Source organism: Pipistrellus kuhlii, unplaced genomic scaffold (assembly GCF_014108245.1).
Source record: "Pipistrellus kuhlii isolate mPipKuh1 unplaced genomic scaffold, mPipKuh1.p scaffold_m20_p_5, whole genome shotgun sequence".
Taxonomy (NCBI): domain Eukaryota; kingdom Metazoa; phylum Chordata; class Mammalia; order Chiroptera; family Vespertilionidae; genus Pipistrellus; species Pipistrellus kuhlii.
The window spans coordinates 64,078,161-64,100,619 of NW_023425551.1; the positions used below are offsets into that span (position 1 = coordinate 64,078,161).

The following is a 22,459-nucleotide window of genomic DNA, read 5'->3' on the forward strand; positions in this document are numbered from 1 at the left end:
GTGAAGGATTTAGCAAAGACAGACATGAAAATAAAGCTGGGTCTAGGTGGGATGCTGCTTTCTGATGGAGAGACCGCGCCATGGCCAGAAAGCCAAGTCTTTATTTTATAGCCAGATTCCTTGAGGCAAAGTAAGGGTGTGGTCAAGATGTTCTCACAGGTTTTGAATCAATTCAATTACAAGCGCCTGGATTCTATCAAGCCCACATCACTCAGCATTGTTGGACCATGGCTTAGAATATCAGGGCAAACTAACAATTCTAGCCCTTGTCTATAATTGTGCTGGGACTTCACGTGGCTTTGCCATGAGAGGATCATGCCCTCTCTTTAGTCCCAGGCTTGAACCTGTCCAAATGCTGTGGCTGCTCTCCACAGAGCTATTAATAACTAGAGGCCCAGAGCACGAAATTCGTGCACATGGCAGGGGGTGTCCCTCAGGCCAGCCTGCACCCTCTCCAATCTGGGACCCCCTCGGGGATGTCCGACTGCCAGTTTAGGCCCAATCCTAAGTGGGTAGTCAGACACCCCACTAACAATCCAGGACTGCTGGCTTCAAACTGCTCGCCTGCCTATCTTCCTGATTGCCCCTAACTGCTTCTTCCTGCCAGCCTGATCACCTCTTAACCACTCCCTTGCCAGCCTGATGGCCCCTGACTGCCCTTCCCTGCAGGCCCTGTTGCCCCTAATTTCCCTCCTCTGCTGGCCTGGTCAACCCTAACTGCCCTCCCCTGCAGGCTTGATTGTCCCCAACTGCCTGCCCTTGCAGGCTTGGTCCCTCTAAACTGCTCTCCCCTGCTGGCCATCTTGGGGCAGCCACCTGTGTCCACATGGGAGAAGCCATCTTATGTGTTGGAGTGAGGTCATTTTGCATATTAGTCTTTTTTTTAGATAGGATAGAGGCCTAGTGCATGGTTGGGGGCTGGCTGGTTTGCCCTGGAGGGGGTCCTGGATCAGGGTGGGGGTTCCCTTGGGGCCTGGGGTGGCCTGGGCAAGGGCCTGTGGTAGTTTTCAGGCTGGCCACATTTCTGGCAACCCAAGAGATGGCCCTGGTATCTGCAATTTATTTATCTTCTATAATTGAATCTTTGTAGCCTTGAGAGGAGGCCAGGGCAGGCAAAAAGCTTGGCTTCCTCCATTGCCAGGGGAAACCCAAGCCTCCTGCTCACTCCATGGCCACAGCCATTTTTGTTGGGATTTATTTATCTTCAATAATTGAAACTTTGTAGCCTTGAGTGGAGTCCGGGGCCTGCCATGATGTGTGGGAATCTTGGCTTCCTCCATTGCTGGGGAAACCCAAAGCTCCTGCTTGCTCTGTGGCTGCAGCCATCTTGGGTTAATTTTCATGCCCACTCCTGATTGGCTGGTGAGATGGCTTATGGGTATAGCTTGTGGGTATATATTGTTCTTTTATTAGATACAGTTATGCAAAGGGGAAGAGAGGCCAAAAGAGATGGACCAAAAGAGTCACACAAAAAAAACAGAAAATAATATTGAGTTGGGTCTTAACATATTATAACATTTAGTCAAAGACACAGCTCCAGAATCACTAATGGGAGGGGCTGGTAGAAAATCTTCATTTTTAAGACACCCCAGAAGTTATTCTTATGCTCACAAGCATTCATTAAGCAACTTTGTGCTGGGTGGTTGGCTAGATGCTAGAGATGAAATGGTGAGATAATGCAGAGATGACTTCATGATGCTTGGTGAGGCATGAGGTAGTAACTACATAAGAATTTTGATGAATGTATATCACTACACACTAAGAGTCTTGAACAGCGAGTAATAAACAGCAAGAGAAATCAAGCTACTATCTTAAATATTATGAAGATGTGATTAGGAAAAGAAGTTGTGGAAGGGTAGTCATTTCAGACGAATGGAAAACAATTTACAGACTGTGGTGAGAGGGGCCTGGGAACATTTGATCCAAAGGTTAGGGGAGCCAAGGCCCATTTAATCACAGCATTGTTGGCCTCTGATCACTCCAAGGGTCAAAAAAAATTTTATATTCAAATCTGAACCTTTTTAAAATTGTATTTGTCATGGTAGCAGGAACAAACATAATTTATGTAATGCTATTTTAGCTTGATTAGTCATCTTTAAATATTTAGAAGTCTACCATGTGGGCCTATATTGTGTTCTTGCCCCATACCCTGAAAATATTAGGGTCAGCCCTAGGGAGGGTAGTTTTCAAAGGGATGATAATTAGAGAACATGCCTTATTAAGTTTTATTGCTTTTAGTTTTTCGCAGGATCAGGCAGTAGAAACATGACTTGTAAAATCTCTCATTTCTCCTTGTTTTGTTTTACTGAACTACAATTAAACATAAGATGTGTCTCTCTTGTGTCTCTTGCAAGGGAGTCTATTACTGTAAGCACAAGGCTTTACATGGCATTGTTTTACCCATAGGTAAATTCACAGTCCAAGAATAATAGTATAACCAATGTTGTCATTCCAAGGTTTTGTATATGGAATGAGGTGGACTACCATAAATTAAATATAGTCTGGAGTTAGTGTAGTGAAGGTTTCATGTGTGCCTCAGATCTTGGTTGAGAAACAGAATATTTTTGTTGTAAGTGTTATAGACAAGTTTTAGACTCCCCTACCCATACATTCCATGGATTTTAATTATAATGCTGATTTTTATAAACAATTTAAATATTTTGAATTATAGGTTATTTTTCAATTATGGCTTTGGGATGAGTGTTACGGATTCTCAGTATTCAAACATTATAAATGTGGACTGAAAAAAGCACATATTTATATAATCTTCCAAAAATTCGTACGGTGTTAAACTTCTGTACATTTATGGTCAGAAATGTGACTTGGAAATGGGAAGTGTGGGAGGGAGCCAGTCCTTTCTTCCCCAGTATTGGCCCAAACAAAAAATTTAAAGGACCAGTGATGTGTCCTTCTCCCAGTCTTTTTCGTGAGGTTATGCTTGAAATGTCTAACCAAACAACTCAAGAGATCTGTGAAACATGATCAGCCTTTTTCCTTTCACCCCCTCCCCCACCCACTTGAAAATTCTGAAATTTCTCTTTTGTATTTTCACTCCAGTTATATTGGTTATCTTTCCTTTACTATCTATATAATTTAGTTTCTATATGTTTTCAATGTATCTTTTTCTCTGCCAGAACTACATTGCATTTTGAGTTCCCCTCTTCCCTTAAATTATTTTTCTTACATTTTAAGGGTAAATGTACTTCAAATTACTATTGTATTATTTATGTTTTTTTAAGCACTTCACTTTTTTCAAAGGTTTCCAAATTCTTTATTTAAAATTAAGGTTTAATATATACAGCATTTTGTTGGTATTCTTTGTCTCTCTAATATTGTCTAATGTGAAAATATTAAAATGGTTAAATGTGCTAGACAATCTGGCTTTTTTCTTTTAAGCAATCCTTAAAACAGATTTTAACCAGAGGTAGAGCATATATAGCCCGAGAAATGCGAGTGACCCTCCCAGTACCTTAATTTTATTAACTGCAACCTCATGGAGAATATACAACTCACATTTCTCTATAAACATAGATTACCAGATGCTTCCACTTATTACTGCTCCATTCATTACTACTGTTGATGCTCTCAAACATGATATTAGGATATTACTTCAAAAAGAGCAGACAGACCATCTTTTATTTGCAATAATGGATTTTAAATATGTTTATTTCTTAGCAAAAGTACCTGGAAGTTATAAAAGAGTGATACTCAGAAAAGTATGCTTTCAAATTCACTCACTGACTATTATTCATTTATTTATTTGTTCAACATAAAATTATTGCATTTATACATGTAAGACACAATGTTAAAGGACAATATAACTTGGGAGACAGACATTTGTAGTTAATCTTAGAAAGAATAAGACACTATAAATGCTAAAAATAGTAATATAATCAAGACACTATAAGAAAACAGAAAAGACATGGTTGAGTTTCAATGGGACACAGATAAAAGGACCATGGTTCAGACGACTTTTAAACTAGGTCAGCTGGGTAAGATTGCAAGGAATGGAGCTGAGGTGGAAAGGAGTTGTGGATGCATATGGAATAGTGGTCAAACCCAAGGAGAGAATTCATTCCTGAATTAAACAATGTGAGTAAATACATGGACTGGGAAAATGGCATGGTATGGTCTGGGAAAAGTCAATAGTCCAGAGTTGGCTAGAACAACTTTCATGTGTAAATACGATTGCAGATGCTATTAGGAAAGTGATTTGGAGACAAATCATGGAAGGGACATGAAATGTAACATGTATAATATATTCTGTAGCTAACTCACACTTCATAAAAGAACTAGACTTGCTGCTTTAATCAATCACAGCAACACCATTGTGATTACATGTTGGAAAGAATATCAGTTTCATGAGGTCATGGGATGTGTATTTCTTGTTCACAATCACACCCTTGGTGCTTCGTACAATGCAGGTTGTAGGTATTAAAAACATGTCTTGAATGATCATTGAATGAGTTTGTGATTTAAAAGGCTCTTTTAGACACCTGACACTGAACATGTTACTCTTAAAAAGACATTCCAAACTGTAAATTTTGGGTGATTATTAACCAAACCAGTTTGGTATAACACAGGAGAAAAAATTTGTACCACAAACCACAGTGCAGTAGTTAAAATAGTTTCAATCATAAGGTGAGGAGAAAGTCAATGATGAATATTATTAAATTTTGTTTATCCTGCTCCTCCAAAGAAAAGATTGCAGAGGCCTAAATATATTTTGGAAATCAAAAGGCTGTTGAAATTAAAAGTAGGTTATGATTTCTCAGAGGACCTGTGGAAAATATGTCAATCTGTGAAATATTATTTTTAAAACTCTGACAAATGAACTGCCATGGGTTTGGCATGAGAGTTTAAAAATATTCTATTGATGTTGTGTTTTGTTCTTCATGCAGAATAGATGATTCTCTGAGTTTCATAGGCTTGTTTCAGGAAAATAAAGTGAACAAAGGTGCAAGTAAACAAGTAAACAAAATGCTGCCTTTTAATGGACAACTATAGAGTTTCCAAGGAAGCAGTTGTTATGTAATTGTGCAAAATCAATTTCCAAGTGCTCAAGAACACTCTCATAGTGATTAATAAACCACCATGATAGAATATGTATGCTCTTTTACTAACAAATAAGTAGGCTTAGGTCTGTCTTATCATTTAGTGTTAGATTTTTAATTCTCTAAATTATATGACTTATTAGGACTTTATTAAAATGGTTATTAAATCTATAATTCTTATAATTTATACATATATGCACATAAGGCTTTTTAAACAGCAGTATAATCTAGTGTTCAAGTGAAGTTTATACCCTAAATCCTATAATTGTTTGATATTTTATATAGAGTAACCCTTCTAAGTAAATTAATTATTTTTCAAACTTGAGTTCATAGAATAACTTAGAGATAGGAAAAACAAATATAGTATTTTCTGAGATCATTAGAATGTCTTTTTAAAACCCTATGTTTTCAGACATTTTAGGTTTGGCAATATTCAGAATGAATTTTGCCAATGAGTATTTTTCTTTCTATTCAAACCCATTTATACATAAAGGAAAATTCAATCCGTATGTTTCTGATTCATTTGTATTCAAGTCATCAAAATGTTGTTTTGTAAAGGTATTGTTTAATGTCCAAGAAACATTTTAAAGTTCTTTTTAAAAAAAATAAGACTCTAAAATCCATTTTTCTTCAAACAAAGTTGTGGCATACTTTCCAAACATATCAAGGTAAAGATTAAGATTTATAGTTAGAAATATCAAAGTTTTTACTAAATTTTGTAGCCAAATCAAGTAAGAAAAATGTTTCAGAGGCAAAACTGTCCAATATAAATTCCATCATATTTTATCAATTATATTACAATGTTACAGGTAACTTAGAATTTTTGGTACCTAATTTAAATAAGAAGTATAGTAAATAGAATAGATAGCTCCAGTCTGGAAATATAATTCTAAGAAGAAATCATTAAGAAAGCTAGATTCAAATATTGACTCATTCAAAATACTTCATATTTAGCTACAGCACCAATAAAATGAGTGCTATAGTAATTATCTTACAAGGACAGTGTGAGGCTATGTTAGATGATAGGGTCTGGAATATAATAAGACAGGAATGTAGGTCTTTCATGCTCAATTATTTAGAGTAGTTCACAGAGGCTTTTTTATTTACTCTTGATGGCACTCTTTTAACTTAGGATCAATTATATCACTGTGGCAGATTTACAGATGTTCTAAGGAAGTTTTAAATAAATTCACAAATCATAGTTTACCAAAGAAAAGTAAGATTATTATTATACCATACTAGAGGCCCAGTGTACAAAATTCATGCACAGAGTTGTCTCTCAGCCCAGCCTGCACCCTCTCCAATCTGGGACCACTTGAGGGATGCCTGACTGCCTGTTTAGACCCTATCCCAGTCTCGCTCACAATCCAGGAATGCTGGCTCCCAACAGCTCACCTGCCTGCCTTCCTGACTGCCTCTAACTGCTTCTGCCTGCCAGCCTGATCATCCCCTAACCACTCCCCTGCCAGCCTGATTAATGCCTTACTGCTCCCCTGCCATTTTAATTGCTCCTAACTTCCCTTCCCTGCTGGCCTGGTTACCCCTAACTGCCCTCCCCTGCCAGCCTGGTCACCTCTAACTACCCTCCCCTGCCATCTTGGTTCCCCCCAACTGCCCTTTCCTGCTGGCCTGGTCCCCCCCAACTGCCATCCATTGCCAACCCAGTCACCTCTAACTTCCCTCTCCTGCTAGCCTCATCACCCCCAACTTCCCTTCCCTGAATGCTTGGTCCCAACCAACTGTCCTCCCCTGCAAGCCTGGGTTTTCCCCTCACTCCCAACAGCCTTTCCCTGCAGGCCCAGTCACCCCCAACTTCCCTCCCCTGCTGGCCTGGTCATCCCAACTGCCCTCCCTTGCAGGCCTGATTTCCCACAACTGCCCTCCCTGGTCCCCACCAACTTCTCTTAGGCTATCTGGTGGCAGCCATCTTGTGTCCACATGAAGGCAGCAATTTTTGACCACATGGGGACAGCTATTTTATTATTAGAAAAAATTATTTTGTGGATAACTAATTGCATCAATAATATAAGGAAAAGTTTTTTTGTCATTAGATATTATTATATACAGGGATAAATAATTAAATTCTTCCCTATATTAATTACCATTAGAAAAGAATTTATAACAACAAACAGGTCTCAATGAGAATTATTAGTAATTGACTAGTAAACCTATTAGCAAGCCTTACACATCAACATGACTTCTCACAAAGATTGTAGACTTACACTCAGTATTTTATTGCTCATAGAACACATGGCTAGAGAAATATTAACAGTGTTTGCTAAAGAGTGGGGACCTGCCAAAACCAGTTTGGCTCAGTGGATAGAGCGTTGGTCTGTGGACTGAAAGGTGCCAGGTTTGATTTCAGTCAAGGGCATGTACAATGATTGCGGGCACATCCCTAGAGGGAGGTGTGCAGGAGGCAGCTGGTCAATGTTTCTCTCTCACCGATGTTTCTAGCTCTCTATTCCTTTCCCTTCCTCTCTGTAAAAAACAAATCAATAAAATATATTAACAAAAAAAGAGTGGGGGACCTGATACTTCATAATATAACATGTTGTACTGATATTTGTAGAAATTTGCATAAAATTCCCAATGTATGAATATTTCCCATAAAACCATCAGAAAACTGAAGATACCTTATGAAATGCATGGAAGAACATTAAAGAAGACCTCCTTGAAAGTCAAGGAAATGAACCATTGTAATGGTTGTCTTCTTAGACTGTAACCCGTGTTGACCATCAGCTATATTTCTCATACATTGTAAAGGGGTAAAGGTACAGCTTATTTCCTGCTTGTTGGTACACAAGAGTTTTCTCTATTCTATTTTTTAGGAATTATATTATATTTAGAGTTGTCCTAAAAGCTCCAATAATTTAATTTCCTTTTCCCCCAAGAAATTATTGTGCAAACTTAAAAAAACAAAGTCTTCACTTTAGTAACCAACACAATGAAATTAAAAGTGAGTCCTTTAAAACTTTTATTATCCAGGGTTTTTCCATGTTCTCTACTCTTTGACTTGTGGGATTTTTTGTCATTGCTATTCATTCCTGGAAATTGACAACCATTATATCTACATTAATAATAACGAATAGGATTAGTTATTTTTCTATAACCTTGAGGTGTTTTTTATTCCTGTTGTTCTTTATCATACTGATAAAAATTTTCTTCACAATTACAGTATCCTGTGATATCTCCTAAATGTGCTATTTTTAAATGAAAGTATTTTATTAAATAAGTTTGTTGTTGTGTTATCCTTAGGATCTCAAAGACAGTCATTGTTTTTTTAATCTCATGGGAAAATTTCTAAATTAAACCACTCTGTTGTCCAACGACTATTTATCTATGTCCAGTTTCAGATGATCTATGTGGCTGGTTAATCTGACTATCAGCTGACATAGTGCTAATAAGTAGCAAAAGAAACTCAGAGATCAAGGGTGATATTTTTCTTTTTGTCCTGCTATTTTGACTATAGTTTCTTATGATTATTTATCTAAGTTCAGAAAGTTGAATTATGTCTACTTATCAAAGGATCTTTTAAACATTTTGAGATATAATAATATTCTCTCTCCTTATCTGAACTTTGTCTTATAAAGCAATTGCCATTTTTGTTCATAAAAGCATATGGCTCCCTTCTGCTGAATTTATGGTGATGACAATTGGTTTCAAGTAAATAAATGAGAGTCTACATCAGTGAAATTGCAAGAATCGCATATCTTTGTAAATTTTCTGGAAGTAAAAAGTAAAATATACTCCTATGATTTTTCTAGATAAATATTAGTATAAAAGAATTAATTGTTTATGTAGTGTTTAATGTTAAGAATGATTAGAGCATACTTGCTTGGCTTTTGGATGAATATTTAAGAATAAATTAGAAGGATAGATGAGGAATATTTACCTTCAAATATTTAAGTAGGTAACATAAATAAATAATATTGGATTTTTTCACATAGTCCAGAAATTAAATCAATGTACACACACACACACACACACACACACACACACACACACACAAAGGCAGATTTAAGGCACAAGAAAAAAAAATGCTTAAGAAATGGGAATTAATGGCTGTGGAAATGAATTCATCATTTATTTGATCTTTTGTCTAGGGATTATTATATTGCATGTGATAATTTGTTAGGTAATTGTAATTTTAGAAGCATATATGATACTTTAAGCATTATACATATACTAGAGGCCTGGTGCATGAAATTCATGCATGGGGGGTGCAGCCTGCACCCTCTCCAATCTGGGACTTCTGGCTCCCAATCCTTGCCTGCCTTTCTGATTGCCTCTAACTGCTACTGCCTGCCAGCCTGATCACCCCCCAACCACTCCACTGCCAAGCCTGATGGATGCCTAAGTGCTCTACTGTTGGCCTGATTGCCCCTAACTGCCCTCCCCTGCTGTCCTGGTTGTCCCTAACTGTCCTCCCTTTCAGGCCTGGTCATACCCAACTGCCCTCCCTTGCAGGCCTGGTCCCCCTCCATAACTGCCCTCCCCTGCAGACCTGGTCCACCCCAACTTATCTCCCCTGCAGGCCTGGTCCCCCCAAACTGACCTCCCATGCTGGCCTAATAATCCCCAACTGCCTCACCCAGCTGCTCTGCCTTTCCCCCCAACTGCCCTGCCCTGCTGGCCTGGTTGCCCCTAACTGCCCTCCTCTGCTGGACTGGTCCTCCCCAAATCCCACCCCTGAAGGCCTGGGTTCCTCCCAACCGTCATCCCCTGCAGGCCTGATTGCCTCCAACTATCCTCCCTTGCAGGCCTGGTCCCCCCCAACTGCCCTCCCCTGCCAGCCTGGTTCCCCTTACCTCCCCTCTCCTACAGGCCTGGTTCCCCCTAACTGCCCTCCCCTGCAGGCCTGGGTCCTCCCCAACTGTCCTTTCCTGCAGGCCTGATCACCCCCAACTGTGCTCACCTTCAGGCCTGGTCCCTCCCAACTACCCTCCCCTGCTGACCTGATCAGCTACAACTTCCGTCCCCTGCTGGCCATCTTGTGGCAGCCACCTTATGTCTACATGGGAGTGGCCATCTTTGACCACATGGGGCAGCCATTTTGTGTGTTGGAGTGATAATCAATTTGCATATTACTATTTTATTAGAAAGGATAATATATTCAGAGAGGGCACAATAAATAGAAATTACTATGGTAAAGGAGCCTGATATTAAGTATTTACAGTCAAACTCAAACTCAAGACACATAGAATCAGAAATTGAGAAATTGGTATAGGAAATCAACAAATTCCAAGCACTTTCTTTTGGGGAATACTGAGGCAGAAACTTAGTTACATGTGAGGTATCAGATATAAGTTCATAGTTGAAAATCTATCATTATTAAGGGTTTTAGAGACTTCTTATTACAGCTTTTAGTAGGATTATATTCCCTTTAAGTGCCACAGAAAGTTTTTCAGTATTATAACAAAAACAAAATCTAAAAATTTCCATAGAATATTAAAATGGCTTGTTTCATATTTCTATAAAATTTCAAAAACATGAAGACAAATTAATTTGACAATGTATTAGTTTCTAATTTTTTAAGGACAAATACCAAATGAAATCACACATAGAATCTAATCAATAAAATTATTTAATAATAAAAGTATATATATATACAGTATATATATATACAGTATATATATACTGTATATATATACTGTATATATATATATACTGTGTATATATATATATATATATATATATATATATATATACACAGGACAGGCCGGCATGGTTCAGTGGTTGAGGGGTGATTTATGAACCAGGTCACAGTTCTATTCAACGCAGTGATTTTCTCTCATCATTGATGTTTCTATCTTCCTTCCTCTCTGAAATCAAGAAAAAATATATATATAAAAAAATAGAAACAGAAGCATAGATACCTAGAACAGACTGACATATATCAGAAGAGAGGGGCATTGGATGCTGGGTGAAAAAAAAAATGGTGAAGGAATTAACCCAAAACATACATACATAACAGTTGACATGGATAACAGTAGGGTGATTGCCAGAGAGAAAGCGTTTGGGGGAAGATGGAAGTGGTCAAAGGGGGAGTAAAAGGGGATGAAGAAACTAGATTTTGCGTGGTGAGTGTATGATGCTTTATTGGTTTGCACATTTGAAACCTATATGGTTTTATTAACCAATGTCATCCAAATAAATTCAATAAAATAAATAAACAAACAAATATTGTGTTAAATAAATAACATTGCTTAATAGCCATCCGCACAGTCATTTTATGTGGATGATTCAGAAAACTTGAGGATTCCTTTATTTTTATGGTAAAAATATTTAGATTTCTACTGAAAATAAATATTACATAGATTTCCCTTGGTGTTTGAAACAGCATTTGTTTATTTCCCAAACTCATGTACACTGTGACCTAGGGGTCTTCTAACTCATGTAATGTATTAAGGCACATCAAAGAACATAAATCTTCCTGTATGCTTTAGATTTTTGCTATTTCCCACTGAATAAAAATGAGCGAGATTGTCAATATGCCTTTCATGGCTAGGGTAACCAAACATAAATGTTGGAGCACTGTTAAATTTCTTTGTTCAACCCACGATCTTATTAATTATCTTATTAATCATATAATATTTTCATAAACTATACCTTATGTTCAAACTCACTCTATCAAAATGTATTTTCTGTCTAATTGAAAATCTACTGTTTTTGTAGTACTTTTTTATCAACATCAATTATTCTTCTATGCTAAATATTTCACATTTTTTCTTTTTCATGATTAATTCCAGGTTTTACTTTGTAGGTATGTCTTTAGTTCATTTGAAGTAAATAGTTAAACTATGTATTTGCTGTGATGTTTAATCAAAATAATTTTAATAGTTTAAAGAAAACTAACATTTTTTTCTGAGCACTTACTAAATACTAGGCATTTTGCTAAGCTCTTTAAATTGAATGTCTACTTGATCTTCATGATTATCTCATTTTGTGCATGAATAAACAGGCTTAGATAGTTTAAGAATCTTGTCCATGAACCTAAACACGCATTGTTTTCAGAGCCAGATCTTACATACTATGACTATTACAAATTATATGAAGTTTGTATAAATTATAACCTGGATAAAAAAAGTATTTTTATAATTTCCAAGTAAAACAATGCTATTTAATAATGATTGCTGTGGAACAACACTGGATTTTATATTGAATTTGTTTGGCATTACCTTCTTTTTTTTTTATACTTTCTGTACTTTCTGTCTGGAATTTACATGTGATCTGGCCCAAAAAAAGGTAATAGAAGTTTTATCATATTTTTTGTTTTCTCAATCTAACTACATTACTTCAATAGTTCTTTTAGCCCCCCCCCCCCTTTACACAAGTAAAATTAATTTGATAAATTCATAAAATGAAAGAAGAAAAAGTAACTTTTCTTTTGCCAGGGATTGACTTCACTGTGTAATTGAATTTAGCCATATTTAATTTCTTTATTTTTAATTTGATAACCAAATTCACCCTTCTTTTCTGCACTGTGTCACTCACTAACATGTTCTGATAGATTCTCCTCCCCTTGCTTTCTCGCCTTCTCTGCTGTACTGTCCCTCAATACATACTCCCCACCATGGAACCCTCCTATCTACCTCTCCCCCACTCTCTTCAAGTCTGAATTGGTGCTCAAGTTTCTAATTTAAACCAGGGGTGTTGCAAACTCATCCTCAGGCTAGTCAAGAATGTAGCTCAAGTTTCAAAAAAAAAAATCATTCCTTTCTCTCATCACATGATCCCTTCTCCCAGCATCAAGGCTGATGGTGAGTTGGTATAGTTCCAACTTTAAAAAGGTCTTGGGCTACCTGAATTGTGTTTTGGGAGAATAACACATTGGGATAATGTTACTTCCAAAAAAGAAAAATCTCTGGCAATGAAACACATTTTAAAATTGACAGTGTACTTAGTTTTGTTTTGTTTTTTCCTTACCCATATAAGCAGAACTTCATCAGACTACTTTTCTAGGTTCTCATATGTTGAACAAAAGGTTTGAATTTTCTAATTTATAGATAGTTTAGTTCTGTTGATAATGAAAAACCATGATTCTGATTTCTCTTTGAATATCTATATCTATTTTTGATATCTATATTATATTTTTCTTCAGGTAGAACTCTGAAATGGGCATCAAATAGCCTAGTTTGGTCTTATGCAACAATCTGTAGTGAGAAAGTAACTTTCCTTTATAAACAGATGCTGATTATAGAATATATTCAGTAATAAATAGTAAAACTCGCCTTTGCTATTTTACCGTGTCTATTTTATACACAACATTTCAGAACGAGGTTTTAAAGGCAATTTCCTTTGTTTTAATTTATAGTATGTTTATATTTGAATGAAAGCCACATGGCAAACATAATTTGCTTATCCAAATTTTAGCATCACAACTAAAAAACATACATAAAAGAGAGTTTTGAAATCAGTGATTTATAAAGTAAGCAGAGACAAACAGGAGTTAGTCTTGCTTCATTATCTGGTGAAAGATGTACTTTAACATCACTTAGCTTTCCCTAATGAAAATGGATATGGACGTGTTTGGCCACATCTGTATTTCTGTTTTTGATTTTCCCTAATTCAGAACAGTAATCATGGAACACCAGTCTTGCCCAACAAATGCCAATGTCAGGAACATAGTCCAGTTTTTGTTGTTTGCTGTATTCCTTATTCTAGACTCTACCCCTGGTTTAAGTAGTGATCTGAGGGGTAAATATTTTCTTGGTTTACATTGATGTAACACCATGAAGAATACGAAATTCTCCTTATTTTTGTCACTCAAAAGCATGAACGCTGTCTTTCCTGTTATTCTTTCCACTATAAGTTTAACTTCTTGCTGGTACGTGTTTATTAAAGACATATTGCAAAAATAGCAGGGCTGGTTTTGCATCACGAGCAGGGAACACTGTGGGCAGAAGAGAGAACCTCTAGACAGTGTAAGGTCTGAGGAGTCACGTCAGTTCTCTGGTGCTGAGAGTTCAATTTTGGCACATGTGGAGTAAGGTCACAGAGGAGGAAGGAAAACCAAAACAGAAACAAAAGCATCTAACAAACAAACCAACAGTTTAGAGTGTAAGCGATGATCAAAATTTGAAATTAGAGGGAAACTGTTTCGATGAGGAAATTATATACCCCAGGTCCTTAAAAATGCACACCGATTTCTCTGCAGTATGGCAAGTTTCCATTTGAATGGAATAGAAACCGGGGAGACCACCTGCCCTTTTGTGGCTGGCAAGGAGTGCTCGGTGCTTATCTTCCCACTTCCTAAGGAAAATCCGATTTTAAACTTAACAAAACAAGCAGCTCCAACACTGCTCTTGACAGACAGTTTGTGGGTCACTGACAGACCAATGAGATGGATGGTTTTCCTCCACTCCTCTCAAGATGAAAGCATCAGCCCTAAACAATCCCTGACAAAGGGAACATTGTATACTTAAAGGAATAGCACACTATGTTAGGGTTGACAGGGTGGAGTTAAACAAACACCTGACACTTCTTAAACCTTATTTTTATTCATTTCTGAAATGTAGCCATTGTTTTGTTATGAGGCATAAATAAGATCATGCATGTAAATAAAGCATGCTTCAGTGAATGGCAGCTGCTGTTTCTCTCTTAACTTGAGAAGCATTGAATTAGCAACCACATCAATTCTTAGTTGCTCTGACCCTATTGAAAGGCATGCTCATTATTACTTTTGGGTACCAGCTTTAGCTACATGTACATCTAGCACACTATTTCTCTTTGAAGTAATACAACTGATCCTATATAATAAAAGGCTAATATGCAAATTGACCAAACAGTGAAATGACTGGTCGCTATGATGCACACTGACCAACACTCAATGCAGGAGCTGCCACTTGGTGGTCAGTGCATTCCCACAGCGGGAGTGTCACTCAGCCAGAAGCCGGGCTCATGGCTGGCGAGTGCTGTGATGGTGGCGGGAGCCTCTCCTGCCTCCGTGGCAGCTCTAAGCACCACTTCCGGGATGTCTGCCTGCCAGCTTAGGCTTGCTTCCTGCAAGGGCACAGGCTGAACTGAAGGATACCCCTTCCCCCCCTACCCCCCGCATGAATGTCATGCACCAGGCCTCTAATACTATATAAAAGTTCTAGTTATGCTATGAGATCAGATGATGCTCATTACCCCAGTGAGACACTCTGGAAACACTCCAAAAAGCCATATTATTTCCTATCCTTATAGCTCAGAAGGATGCTTTTGTTCTGGGGACCACCATGGAATCAATGAGGCATGAGATCTCCCCTTGGGAATGGTCCTTATGTGGAGTAGGCCAATTTACATTCTTGCTATAGCCAAAGACAGGAGAAACTGAAGAAAAGGTCTGCTTCTCTTCATTCAGATGAATACTTTTTGATCCAATCTTCATAGTATAAGAAATAAATCATAAATGTCTGAAACTCCATTTTTTTTTTTTTTTGGCAGAGTAGACACTTATCACGGCACATGCATCTGATATCTCAGTATCTTTACTGCATATTTGGGAAAACATCTTTTACTCTTGTCACTCTTTCTCTTGGATGTCAAAATAATGTATTTCTCTTCTGTTTTGGTAATACTGGCCTATTGCAAGGATCCTACAAGCAGCTTGTGGTCATTTCACAGGTTCATGTATCAAATTGAAGGGGAAGGTCAAACATTTAGGGAACCATGCTTTTCTGTATGATAAAAAAATATATATTTTGAACAATATATCATATAAGCTAGTATAAAAGAATGTTTCCTTTAGACACTCATAAATTTCCCAAACAACTGTAGTAAGTTCATTTTGAGGACCACTTCAGCCACTATTGATAAATGCCAAGTATGAAATGCAGACTATGAAATAAACTAAAATGAGTTTGAAGTAGAAAAGCTTTTCTTCATTGACATATTAAGACATAAAAATAATTTTTAAAGACCCTATGGGTTTATTTCTGCTAAAATATGCATCATTATACTTTTATTTAAATGTCTTATGATTTTAAAGAAATAAATATCTGTGTGTGTACACTTTTTTGTTTTAAGTCACATCATAACTGGGAAAAAAGACTATAACATTACATTTGCTCCTTCTTGGTTTTTAATCCTTTTCAATAGAGAGTATAGAATTGTACACATGTAATATTTAATTTATAATATTTAATATGTCATTAAGTGGTTATTTTTAATTTACTCATTTAAATATCAGTATAAAGAAGAGAGTGGGAAGTTCTGGCAAAGGCACTGCATGAAGAGTCTGGTTTGTCAGACAGAATCCCAACTTAACTATTGATATAAAGAATAATTCAAAAACCTTACACTCTGTTATCCCAATAAATTAAAAGTTTTCCTGTATCACTGAGATCATCTACTGCCCAGCCTTTCTTGGTGCTTGAGATTATAAGGCAATGTAAAACATTTTAAAAACAAGAAAGTTCTCAGCACAAATGTAAAATTCTGCTTGTGACATATCAAATCCATGTGCTTATATCTGGTCATAAGTCTATGTTTGTACTATAAAACTAGAAGCTATGCAAATTTTTCATCAAATTACAACAGAGTAGAAATTGAGAACTAGATTGCAATGTGCTTACTTTAAGGTCACACTGAGTTAAACTATATACGCAATTTAAGTAGACAAAATTGTATCTTCTCCACATTCCTTAAAATCTGATATAAAATGATTTGGTCTATATGATGGGTAGAGAATTCTGCACATTTTAAATCATCTGCTTCTAGAGGATTTAAATTCCAGTATAATTTGGAATTACAGAAACTATAATTTAAGAGCCCCAGAATTAAATTTAATCACAGATTACAAATAAGCAAAGATCAGGAGCATATGTGAATGAGAAACAATGCACTGATTTGTTTTCTATGAAATCATTCATAAAGGATACTGCAAGAATCTTTTCTGAAATGAAGGAAAGACAATTTGTGCACGGGTTCCATCACAGGTGTTTTGGGTTAAGCAGTCAATTACTGTGAGTTTATAAGGGAAAAAACAAACTGGAATTTATGCTAACATCTTAGAGCGATATGAACGTTTAGATTCTGATAAATGCTCAAATGAATGTTTTTCAAACTGTATATTCTGGAGGGAAACTAAATGCTCCTATTTGGAACCACTTATCCTTATAACATCAACATGTCTCTAAAGAGCTGTTTTATGTCAGAGTCTCCTTTAATAACCCTGATTTTAAAGAAATAAACATTTTGAAAGTCACATTTTCCAAAAAGAATGGCCTGAAATACAAAACCAGTGAGTTTGGGATGGATCTTTGGTTTGCCAGCTTACCTTCTCTCCGACTCTAAACGTGAAATAGTGTGTCCTTAGACAGATGTGAATACAATGCCCTGACCCCAGTGCTTACCCAAAGTCATTAGGGTCCTAGTGGTGTATCTAGAAGTCTTGAATCTCCAGCTTCAATTATGATAAAATGTATTAGGCACGAGCCCCAGACTCACATCCGTGCTTCTTGCTTGCAGTGTGAAGAGAATAATTATTTCTTTTTAGAAGATATCATCCTAGCCATGTCTTTATTCACTGTGTGGTTAATACAACTGGGAAATTATATGACCAGATATTTGCTGCTCACATTATTTCTCTTCCCTTGGTACTTGTACGGTCATTTTGAGGGGCAATATGGCAGCCAACATATGAATAGTTCTAAAAGTTTTTACATGCAACAATCTAATGGGTATTCTTTTTATAAACGTAAAAGACAAATACCTCTGCCAGTACTAATCCCCGGACTTCCACTTTTGTTCTCATGGTCTCTTTCATTTTATAATCCAAGAATTCTATGATACACAAACCTAGGATAAGTGGGCATAAGCATTGTTTCTTTGTGTGTAGCTGCCATCAGTGAAATCACTGGATTGCTGGTAAGCTCTTCAAGGGCCTTTGCTATCTCTTGTCTTCTCCCATTTGTGTAGGAGACGCCAAAGCTATTTAAACTTGAACAACCAAATTCTTCTCTTTCTCTTGTTATCACCCGACCCATTTAACAGATCCCATCCCTTCCATCCGCCCAGTGTACAACATCAGGGCCTGGATATAATGCAAGGGAGGTGACCTCTTGATCTAACAGTCACTTCATGCATCATTGGCACCGTCTCTCACTTTGGTACAGTTGTTGATGCACCTTAAAGTCCCAATGCTCTGCTCACCTTTGAACCGCGACCACTCTCAGAAACTCATGCTGATGCTAGTATAGGAGATAATCTTGGTCCTACATCCTGTACCAATGAGGAGATGCTCCAAAGCTATTCTTCTGACTTCGGGAAAACCTTTTTCCACCACTTGTGTCACATTACTAACCAAGCTCCAAAGTAGTGATGTCTTGCCTTCCTAGTATTTTATAGGGACTTTAGATAAAAACAGTTTTATGACATCTTCTTGAATTCTCTTTGTTCTTTAGAAGTTAGTAATACAACCTAATTGGAGCTTCACAGACTTAAAATCATTGTTTCCGTATACTCATTAAGACATGGTTCTGAATCTGAGTTAGGAATTCACCTTTTCCTTAGGATGACTTTCCCATGAGGTTGCTCCATCCCCATCCAAAAACATGTGCAGTGGATTACTCCTACCAGTATTCTAGCTATGCCTAGACATGTCTGAATCTCAAGGTGACTAAGCTTGGGCACAGCTGATGTCCTTCCCACCCTTGTGACTTAATACTCTTTTCATTATTCCACCCCATTTTTATGGTATATTAATGCTTACTCTTTATGAATCATCTGTCTGTTATTCTATATCTTTTAAACTAGAAGTAAAAAATAAGGATCAGCTTTGAAAATTAAATCCATACTAACGTACACCTACATATAGATTTTCCTAAATCGAATGCTTTTGGGTAGGCTTCTTTATTTTTATATGTGCCATATCTAAAACATACTGTATAATTAATAATAAAGTTAAACATGTTCAAATAAATTTTATAAAAGATTCAATATTTTCAATACATGTAATATAGTCTGGGTTCCCATTAGCACTTCTAATGAAAACAACTGTTCAGCCATTCAAAAGGTTTAGTCCACATAATCAATGTAGGTGTATTGTGTCTGAAGGAGTAGTCGAATAGTTAAGCTATGGTGTAGCTCAAGACTAAGAGAAACTGAGCAAGCATTAACTTATGGAATCTTAATAGTCACCTCATTGCTGAAGTAAAAAGGAAACCAAGAGGAAACTTAATAATATCAAAAGTTATTTTAAAGGGAGTTCACATTGGTTTGAAGGGTACTTTGCTTCACACACAATATCCACCTTTGTAAAGCCCAAGAAACCCATATTTGTAACACACGCACATCTTTATGGTTTTCAGAACATAAATCTTTAGAGCAGTAGTATTTCTCCACAGATAAAAATTAAAATATTGAAAGTCTCTAGAAAAATAATAAAAGAAACCCTCCTGCAAACCAAAGGAAACTTGGAACTTTGCGTTAAGTGCCTATTTAGCTATAAAAGGGTCTGTGTGTGTTGTAATGAATGGAAAACCGATTTTACTGTATTCCATTTGTGAACATCTTGCAGCAACCTATTTCGGTATTAGAAAGATCATATATTAAAAATAATTTATGCAGTCATCAATCTATACAAGTAAAAATGTAGTTTCTGTTAAATTAACACTTCATTAAAAAATCAAAATAAAAGCTCAACAAATACTTTTTATGCTGTACTCCAAGACAGGGGGAAAAAATCAAAAATTTGAAGAACAGATTGCCAGTTATTCTATTCCATAACAGTTAAGTTTCTCAGTTCTTTTTTTTTCTTTTTTCTTTTGCTGAGCTCTCTGTCACTGGAAACATCTTAAACCAATTTCAACTGCTACACCTGAATAAACATGTTGTAAAAGTGTTTATGTATTGAAGTGGGTCAGTTCAAGGTATGGTATTTGGCTGGAACTTCTAATTTCTCTTTTTACAGCAAAAGGGCTGCCAGAAGGAGGAAGTCTGAGCTGAATTAATACATTTGTTACAGTGGAAGTAGAATGGAAACTGCTCTGACCACAAATCAAACTGCCTCTTTCATTTATGCCAGTGATAGAGTTTTTCTAAGAAATATAGACTCTGGCATAAAGCCACTGTAAGTTTGCATTTAAAAGAGAAACCTATATGCTTATTTGTTTAAGGTTTACTGCTTTGATTATTTGTAAGTTCTTTCTTGGGTAGGACTGAGTAGAGTGTCACTTGTGAGGTGGAATGCCGTTTTAATACTTGTAGGGACTGAACAGGTTGTGCCAATATGCTGTAGGACAATTGGTGAGGATCCTGATGCTGCCTGCACTGGAGCACACTTTTCTATTTAGCCAATACCTCCCCATTTAAAGGACCTCTGTGTCTGTCCCAACAGCTGCACAGCCTCACATGACACAGTCTCATTTTCTGATGGTGGAAGGTCTCTGCACAATGCAGGATACACAAAAGTATTTATGCTGCCAAGATAAATTTTGTTAAGAGCAAGAGTTTATTTGCTAAAAAGCCATTGATGCTGTTTCAGGGGCTTGTTTCCCTTTTCTTTCTTCTAAGGTGGGTCAGGCCTTAGAGTGGACTGAGGTTGCTCCACAGCCTTTACTGAATAAATGTTTTAAGAAAACATGCACATCTCCCGTGGGGCAGAGTAGAGTCAGTCATGCACATACTAGTATTTCAAACCACATCATATATTACTCTTCAAAGATGGGCAATTCCTGTCTGTCAAGTAGAAAATTTGCATGAGTTTTGAGTAACTCAACTAAATTTACAACATAAGATGACATAGTTCATTCCCTTTGTGTGATTTTCATGGACCAATATCAGCCAATGGTTTGCTTCATATATATGATAGTATTAAACTATATTAGATATTTATGGTCTATATAATATTTTCAGTGATTATTTTAAACTAGATAGGATAATAAGAGTGAATTGTAAAACAGAGAAATAGTAATAAGTAACTTCTAGATTATTCTGGAATCAAATAACACAAGGAAAACAGTAAAATGCCTTGCATATACGTAGCAAGTGCTCCAAAACATTTGGCTTTATTATAATTACAAATGTTATCATTACCCCAAAGGGAGATGTACTTTATTAATCTCTGCTGCTAGTCCCTAGGACATCTTGACTTCTAACTCACTCCTTTATTGGCCATTCTTCTCTGATGCACAGCCACACCAAGTGGCTCAGGAAGGTTAGAGATGAAGGTCAGTCTTTGTGCCCTTCGGGCATTTTTCTCCCTTTTGAAAGACGCCAGGCTTGGTTTGCATCTTCTGAAATCTTTTCAGTAAACATCCAGTTGTGTCAAAACTCAGAAGGGGGGTGGGAATTATGAAATTTTCATGTTTACCTCCAAACTGAGAAGAAACTGGCACTTAAAGCAAGTTCCCATCCCCAGTGGGGCTTCTGGAATGACCTGGGAAGAGCTTTAGGTAGAGTCCAGCTCTGTAAAGTCTGCTGGGCACAGGCCAGAGGGCAAGGGGGAGGCTATCAGCACTAATTAATGCTTGAAGGGCTCCAAGGAAGCTGGGGAAGTAGCAACATCCAGCCAGCCATTCAGCTTTTATCACTCGGAGGAAAATTGTAGGGAACTTAATACAGAAGAGTCCATAGCTCATATTTTTGAAATTGTCACTCCATGTGGACATTTCCTGGCTGATGGTAGTCAACCTTCTTCCCACATACAGTATTGCTGACTTCCAGAACTGAGGACTCTGTCAGTGGAGGCAGCCTGAGGGTATTCTGTGGTGGAAGAATGATGCAAAATGCAAAACCAAGCATGAATAATTACCTGTAATTGTAAACTCACAATGTTTATAAAGATATTTGGCCTGAAAAGAAAAGGTTCTGATAATGTTTTAAAACTTTTCCCCCCAAAGTATCCTCAGAATTCATTCACATCAAGTAAACTTGATCTCGTTTTTCATAAACCGTGTGATTGTGCATTGTGTTCTAGGACGCAGTATCAACGTCAAATCTGCTGGTCTGGTGGGGAGACATGGGCCTCAGTCAAAACAACCATTCATGGTGGCTTTCTTCAAGGCAAGTGAGGTACTCCTGCGCTCCGTGAGAGCAGCCAACAAACGGAAAAACCAAAACCGCAGCAAATCCAGCTCTCCCCAGGACTCCTCCAGAATGGCCAGTGCCGGAGGTAAGGTAACACCGGAGCAGAAATGCAGAGTTATGGGGTCACATGTTGCAAATCAAGTAGCCACCGTAAATTTACTCTCTGGATATACCTTTATTTGGTTTATTAAATCACCCAGCAATATTTCTAGCATCCCTAGAATGTTTCATCAGTGAATCACTTGGTAATTCATTTTAAAATAAGTATGGCTGGCCTTGCTATGTTGAAAGATTCAGTTCAAATTAAAATCAAGCTGGCAGTAATAAAATTATGAAATGGCTACGTCAACAAAGTCTAGCCAAAAGTGAATTGCACAGCTTGCTGAGCT

General features: G+C 37.1%; 1 protein-coding gene across 1 annotated transcript in view; it reads left to right on the forward strand.

Moving 5' to 3' along the window:
* BMP5 (bone morphogenetic protein 5) overlaps positions 1-22,459 on the forward strand; it is a 113,153-nt gene that overhangs the window by 73,428 nt on the left and 17,266 nt on the right. The window contains exon 4 of the mRNA XM_036414939.2: positions 21,961-22,155. Coding sequence (XP_036270832.1) covers positions 21,961-22,155 — 195 coding nt within the window. The remainder of the gene's footprint in view (positions 1-21,960; positions 22,156-22,459) is intronic.